The sequence below is a fragment of the Bison bison genome, unplaced genomic scaffold (genome assembly GCF_000754665.1).
Source record: "Bison bison bison isolate TAMUID 2011002044 unplaced genomic scaffold, Bison_UMD1.0 scf7180017864183, whole genome shotgun sequence".
NCBI classification, from domain to species: Eukaryota; Metazoa; Chordata; class Mammalia; order Artiodactyla; family Bovidae; genus Bison; species Bison bison.
Window position 1 is genome coordinate 1,187,790 of NW_011494755.1, and position 8,320 is coordinate 1,196,109.

The 8,320-nt window shown below is 37.0% G+C and overlaps 1 protein-coding gene across 1 annotated transcript; it reads right to left on the reverse strand.

The window, feature by feature from the left end:
• Positions 1 to 6,410: 6,410 nt before the first annotated feature.
• LOC104991203 (olfactory receptor 13F1) lies at positions 6,411 to 7,358 on the reverse strand. Its single transcript, XM_010843606.1, has one exon. The coding sequence runs from the start codon at positions 7,356 to 7,358 to the stop codon at positions 6,411 to 6,413; it is 948 nt and encodes a 315-aa protein (XP_010841908.1).
• Positions 7,359 to 8,320: the final 962 nt, after the last annotated feature.

Consider the following 8,320-nt stretch of genomic DNA (forward strand, 5'->3'; position numbering starts at 1 on the left):
TCCAGTCGAGCGTTTCTCATGATGTACTCTGCATATAAGTTAAATAAGCAGGGTGACAATATACAGCCTTGAGGAACTCCTTTTCCTATTTGGAACCAGTCTGTTGCTCCATGTCCAGTTCTAACTGTTGCTTCCTGACCTGCGTACAAATTTTCTCAAGAGGAAGATCAGGTGTTCTGGTATTACCATCTGCAGTTCACGGGGTTGCAAAGAGTCGGACACGACTGAGCGACTGAACTGAACTGAAAAGTAGACATGAACTTATAAAACAGAAACAGACTTACGGCTTAGAGAATGAACTTCCTATTACCAAGGGAGAAGGAGGGAGGGGGAGGAATAGATAGGGGGTTTGTGATGGACATGTACACACTGCTGTATATGAAATGAATCACTAGCAAAGATATACTGTATCGCAAGGGAACTCTGCTCAGTATTACTAACAACTTATATGGGAGAAGAATTTGAAGATTAATAGATACATAAACATATTACTGAATCACTTTGCTGTAAACTTAAAACACATTTTTTATCAAGTACACTCTAAAATAAAATAAGTTGACTGACAGGTGGTCTTTCAGAAGTAGCAAGAAAGAATTTTATTTTAAGTATAGTAAATAAGTTATCTGTATTTCATAGAAGAGAAAATCAAACTAGCATGTTTAAAAAATAGCCTAAGTTCACTCAGCTTGTGCAGACAACAGTCAAATTGGAATTCTGTACTCCAAATCACAAGTGTTCTGTTCTTTTCCCTTTACTTCAACTCTGACCAAGTGTAGAAAAATGAAGCCAATCATTTTATAGATATCTGTCCCAAACTTCTGCATAGACCATATCATCCACTCCTAGGGCTCAATTGCCATCTCTGAGCAAAGGACTTTTTAATACACAGCTTGACTCCTGATTTCTCTCCTGGACTTCACTAATCTCTCTTCACCTGGAAGTCTAATCATGAACACAGTCAACCAGTCATCCAACTTACATCATTACCTTTATGAAGTCATCATCCTTAAGCTTCTCCTCTTATTCAATCAATGGTTGCATCAGAGTTCTTTACTTATACTAGTAGAATCATTGTTAATGACTATCCATACATGCTGCTGCTGCTGCTAAGTCGCTTCAGTCATGTCCGACTCTGTGGGACCCCAGAGACGGCAGCCCACGAGGCTCCCCCGTCCCTGGGATTCTCCAGGCAAGAACACTGGAGTGGGGTGCCATTGCCTGAAAGATCCTCAAATCCAATACTGTAACCATGAAATTCCCATATTCATCCTATCTTTTCACTGCCTCTATGTACACTGTTTCTATGGTCCTCTAACTCATTTGTCCCATTCTCAGTTGATCCTCTATACTGTCGAAAGACCAGTCTTTCTAAACCTAACATCTTAGCCTGATCACATCACAAGAGTATGAGAAAATATTCACTGACCTGCTCTTTCTACAGAAAAAAGCCCAGTATGATAAGATTTTTGACAAACAAGCTTCATCAAATCATTTTACCTTCATCTCTTAAACAAATGCTCATTAAAGTCCTGAGAGGATCTCTGTCTTCCCTTGCCTTTGGTAATAAAAATTACTAGCAATTGGTTGCTGGTTTTTATTTTCTCATCTGATTGTCACAGCTTCATAATGTAGACATTGCAATGTCCATCTTCCAAAGCACATAATGGTCACGTTCTTGTATGGAAGAAACCAGTAGCCTGGTCTTCCAATTTCCTCTTTTTATTGTATTTAAAGAGAAAAAAATAATGGTAACACCATCCTAATATTAAATGTATTAAATATGTATTACAATAATGTATTAAAATAACCAACTATGAAATACTAGTCATAGGAAAAATTTGGCTTAAAACTCAATATCCAAAAAACTAAGATCAGGCATTTGGTCCCGTCAATTCATGGCAAGTAGATGAGGAAAAACTGGAAACTGACAGATTTTATTTTTGTGGGCTCCAAAATCACAATGGATAGTGACTGCAGCCATGAAATTAAAAGATTCTTGCTTCTTGGAAGAAAAGTTATGACAAACCTAGGCAGTATATTAAAAACAGAGAAATTATTTTGCCAACCATGGTCTATATGGTCAAAGTTATGGGTTTTTTTTTTCCCCAGTAGTCATGTACAGATATAAGAGTTGGACAATAAAGAAGGGTAAGCATCAAAAAGTTGATGCTTTCAAATTGTGATGCTGGAGAAGATTCTTGAGAGTCACTTGGACAGCAAGGAGATCAAACCAGTCAATCTAAAGGAAATTAATACTGATATTCATTGGAAGAACTCACGCTGAAGCTGAAGCTCTAATACTTTCACCACTAGATGTGAAGAGCCAGCTCACTGGAAAAACCCTAATGCTGGGAAGGATAGGGGGCAGGAGGAGAAGGGGACGTCAGAGGATGAGATGGTTGGATGGCATCACCAACTCAATGGATGAGTTTGAGCAAATTTCAGGGTATAGTGAAGGACAGGGAAGCATGGTGTACTGCAGCCCATGGGGTCTCAAAGAATTGGATATGACTTAGCAACTGAATGACAAGTCATAGGCAATAAAATAACGAGCAATCCACCATTACCTAGTATGTGTACTATGGAAGTTTATTAAAATCAGGTGATTTTATAGTGATACCTATAGTGATACCTATACATTATAGGGATACCTATAATGGTATCAGAAGACTTAAGAGGTCTTCACAAAGTGAAGTTATATCATAGGCTTAAAGATGTCTGGTGAAGTCAGTTTCAGAAAAGTACTTACTGGGGATAATAAATCCAAGGCCAGATAACAGAAAATTTTAAAAGGAATGCAAACTTTACTTTAGGAAGGCTCCATATAGAAATAGAGTTTTAGGGGCTTGGTTAAGTTCTACTTCCTCATCAATAGATCAGATTCTCTCTGACCTTGTGAAGACAGTGAAAGTCTAATCTTTGAAGGAAGGCAGATAAGTGAATATGACAAGTTGGATTTAATAACTATTTTAAGCCTCAATACTGTGTTAGCTTTTATTGATATATACTTCTGATACCTCCATTCTTTCACCTTTCTATTATTGCTCCAATAGTCATAAATCATTGCTTTCAAGTATTATTATCAGATACTTATTGATCAGTCCATTGACTCCAATCTAACTACCTGAGGTTGTTGCTCTTTGGACAAACTACATAAATCTTTGTTATAATTTGCTAACATGTCCTAAAATTAATCCCAGTACATCTTCTGTCTCTTTCTTCTTTACCCATGGCCAGTTCTCAACTTGAGTGCAAGCCATTAAAAAAATCTACAGATATCATTAATGATTCCATGACAAAAAACAGATAAGTTTTGTACATTTAGCTATCTGGTCCAGAGTGGGATTACAAATGCTATGAAAATTTCTAAGTATACATTTTAATTCTTTGTATATTGTGGTTTATATAATAAGATATTTCACATATTTCAATATTTTACACCCATTTAATAGGCTTTCATTATTGTAACATCTATAGCACAGATTTCATGTCTTTTTTTTTTCTCTAAGTGCTAATGAGTTCATTTATACCATTGGATTTAAGGAACCAGGTGTCTGGAATAATAGGATTAAACAGAGTACTAGTAGTTTTTGAATATTCATTGGAAGGGCTGATGCTGAAGCTGAAGCTCCAATACTTTGGCCACCTAATGCAAAGAGTAGACTCATTAGAAAAGACCCTGATCCTGGGAAAGATTGAAGGCAGGAGGAGGAGGGAACGACAGAGGATGAGATGGTTGGATGGCATCACTGACTCAGTGGACATGAGTTTGAGCAAGCTCAGGAGATAGTGAAGGACAGGGGAGCCTGGTGTGCAGCAGTCCATGGGGTCACAAGAGTCAGACATTACTGGGCAACTGAGCAACAACAGCAACAACTAGTGGTTTCACTGAAACACCTTTTATCTTCTTGTGAATTTCCAAAAAAAAAAAAAGATGTAAGCATCTGAAGACTAACAACATGCCACTAAAGTCTCTGATATTTTTTTCTTGACTGGAACTCATCCACTCTATTTCTATTCAGGATATATTTCTGCAGATATATTATATCTGTATATAGATGTTCACATTACACACACACACATATCTGCATACGGAAACATATCCACACATTTAAAACACAGCCACACATTTAGAGAATATGTAATTATTTCTATTCCATTTAGTTATGTTAAAAAAGAGTTCATACTAGTTTGCTAATGCTGCCATAACAAAACATCAGGGACTGGGAGGCTTAAACAACAGAAATTTATCAGGTCATAGTTTTGGAAGCTAGAAGTCCAAGATTAGGATGTTAGCAGGTTTAAAGTCCTCTGAGGCCTCTGCTTGGCTTCTAGAGAGTCACCTTCTCACTATGTGCATTCAAATTTTCTTTTCTTATAATGACACAAATCAGATTGTATAAGGGCCTACAGTAACAGCCTCGTTTCAATTTAACCACATTTTAAAGGTCATATCTTCAAATATAGATGCATTCTGAGGTACTAGGTATGTGTGGGAATAGGGGATGGGGGGCTAGGCCTTCAACATTAGAGTTTTTAAGGGACACAATTCAGTATTACACAGAGGCTAATAATAAATTAGCTAAAAATCTAGTAAAGTAATTACATTCACCTATTGTTGTTGTTATATCAGTTGTTGTTGTTCAGTTGCTCAGTCGTGTTCAACTGTTTGTGACCCCATGGACTGCAGCACACTATTGAGTAATGCCATCCATTGAGTCAGTGTTGCCATCCAACCATCTCATCCATTGTCATCCCCTTCTCCTTCTGCCTTCAATCTTTACCTGCATCAGGGTCTTTCCTAATGAGTTGGCTCTTTGCATCGGGTGGCCAAAGTATTGGAGCTTCAGCCTCAGCATCAGTCCTTCCAATGAATATTCAGGATTAATTTCCTTTAGGATTGATTGGTTTGATCTCCTTACAGTCGAAGGGACTCTCAAGAGTCTTCTCAAACACCACAGTTCAAAAGTATCAAGTCTTCAGTGCTCAGCCTTCTTTATATCTGACTCTTCACATCCATTTGTATATTACATGTACAAAATTTTGAATACTCACCAATATGCTAATTTAATGTTTAAGTTATATGTACACTGAAGTAGCACCTCACACTGATCAGAATGGCCATCATCAATATGTCTACAAATAATAAATGCTGGAGAAGGTGTGGAGAAAAGTGAACTCTCCTACACTGTTTGTGAAGATGCAGATTGGTACAACCACAATGGAAACCAGTATGGAAGTTCTTTAAAAAACTAATAATAGAGTTGCCATAGAATTTTGAAATCTCCTCCTGGGCATATATACAGAGAAAATGCTAATTCAAAAAGATACATGCACCCCAATGTTCATAACAGCAATATTTAAAATAGGCAAGACATGGAAGCAACCTAAGTGTCCACTGACAGATGAATGAATAAAGAAGATGTGGAATACATATACAGTGTAATGTTACTCAACTATAAAAAGGATAAAACAATGTCATTTGCAGCTTATTTATTTCTAGGCAATTATTGCTAGGCTGGGCCTAGAAATAATTATACTAAGTGAAGTAAATTAGAGAAAGACAAATAGATGATACCATCAATTTGTGGAGTCTACAAAAAATGATAAAAATGAATTTATTTACAAAATAAACTCACAGATCCAGAAAACAAGCTTATCATTAACAAAAAAGAAAGGATGATGATGGATAAATTGAGAATTTGAGACTAATTGATTGCTGTTGTTGTTTAGTTATTAAGTTGTGTCTGACTCTTTTGCAGCCCCATAGACTATATAGCCCCCCAGGCTCCTCTGTCTGTAGGATTTCCCTGGCAATAATACTGGAGTGAGTTGCCATTTCCTTTTCTAGGGGATCTTCTCGACCCAGTGATAGAACCTGTGCCTCCTGCATTGTCAGGCAAATTCTTCACCACTGAGCCACCAGAGAAGCCTGAGGTTAATAGATACCCAATTAGCTGATACTACATACAAAACAGATAAATAACAAGGACTTACTATAAACATGGGGAAATATATTCAATATTTTATCATAACCTACTTTGGAAAAGAATCTGAAAAAGAATACACACACACACACATAACTGAATTATTTTGTTATACACTTGAAACAATATTAATCAATATATTTCAATTTTTTAAAATTTTAGAAAGAAATAACCAACCAAAATAATTATATTTAACCCTATAACCCCAAATAAAAATTAAAATTTGCCATCATGAGACTATTTGTTTAAGTTCAGATAAACTTATGCATGATACATTGATATTACTTAGACTTTCAGTGATTAGTCGAAGAAGAGACTTAGAAAATTACACATCACATTTAAAAATGAGTGTCTACCCCAATTATCTCCTGATATATATAGAAAGCACAAATATCCCTTAATATTTACAGATATTATTTGCTACTAGAGACTGAAAGAGCACAGAGAGTTCTTAACCAGCAATTTTTTCACAGCCACTTTCACTTCTCTGTTCCGTAAACTATAAATGATAGGATTCAACATGGGGGTTATGCCAGCATATACCAAGGCTATAAATTTATCTATTTCCTGTGAATCTATATTTGATGGCTTCAGGTACATGGAGAGAGCTGTCCCATAGAATAAAACCACTACACTCAGGTGGGCGGCACATGTTGAAAAAGCTTTGCTTCGACCATCCAATGAGCTGATTCTTAGGACGCTAGAGAGGATGAATGCATAAGAAATACAAATGAGGAGCATTGGCATAGGAAGAAGAAGTACACTGATCACCAGCATGATTAACTGCACCTTGGAAGTGTCTACACAAGCCAGTTTCAGGACGGCCAGAATCTCACAAGTGAAATGATTGATGACACCACTTCCACACAGTGACAGCTGCAACACAGACACAGTTTCCACCAGGGCAGTGAAGGAGCCTGTCACCCACGAGCCAGCTGCAATCCGAACACAAATCTTCTTGTTCATGATGATGGGGTATCTCAGGGGGTTGCAGATGGCCACATATCGGTCATACGCCATCACAGACAGGAGCACACACTCAGTGGAGCCCATGGCCAGAGAGAAGTACATCTGAGCAGCACACCCTGAGAATGAGATGGTGTTCTTCCCTGAAATAAAATTTGCCAGCATTGGAGTCAGGGCAGAAGAAGTATACCAGATGTCCAGACATGACAGGTTGCTGAGGAAGAAGTACATGGGTGTGTGTAGGTGAGAATCCAGGACACTAACCGAGATCAGAATACTATTACCCAGGAAGGTGATCACGTACATCAGCAAGCACAGCACAAATATGGTGATTTCAACTTTGGGATAGTGAGTAAATCCCAGAAAAACAAAATTAGAAATGACTGTTGCATTTGTCTTGTCCATTTTGTTCTTCTTTGTTCATCTGGAATAGTGAATAAAAGTACACATGGCCTATATTTAAAATTTACACTCTACCAACTTTTCAAGGAGTTTTTGTTGGAGGAACTTTAAAGGGAGCATTGCCTTCCAATATTACTAGCAATATTCACTCATTCATCCAACATGTACTGAATACACTCTAAGGCACTGAGAATCTAGAGTGAGCTTATACATGTTCTTCTCTCAGGCAAATCAAAATCAAATAAAGGACACACTCAAGTAAATTAAAAGTTACAATAACATATACATATGCCCCAAGTAATAGGCAAACACAGAGACAAATTCTAACCTATGTCAGGGGCATTGCTTAGTAAGATATTTTGAGATTTGTTTTAATCAAAATATGAACTGGCCTCAGTCAAGTTAAAGATCAGAGGTTTCTGGGCAAAAAACATTTTTTTTTGTAGCTGTAAAAGTTGAAACAGGAAAGGTTTTGGTTGCGCTCTAAAAAGTTTCAAATTATGTGGGAAAAAAAAAAAAAACAGATGGAAATGCCACACACTAAGAAATATAAACAGGAGATAAGCTAGAGTCCACTCACTCTAACACCATGTGATATCTGTCTTCAAGAAGGCATTTGTGACTATGGAATAATCTTGAACCCATCCTTTATTACAAAGGTAACTACTTCATAATGTAAAGCAAATTATTTACAATATATCTCACAACTGATCACATATGGAAGTATGTTTGAAAACCACTGTCTTTCAAAACAGGGTTCAAACAAATTCAGTCACAAATTACACAAGCCTCACATTCTCATCGTTGCCTAATTCTCTGATCTCATCTTCCAACTCTACTTCTACCTTCTGGTCTAAAACAACCACTCTGTGGGACCACATTCTTAGCATGCAAATTTATTTTTTATATATTTTAATATGCAATTATCTACCTGAAGTACCTTTCCTTCCCGGCTCTAATCTTAA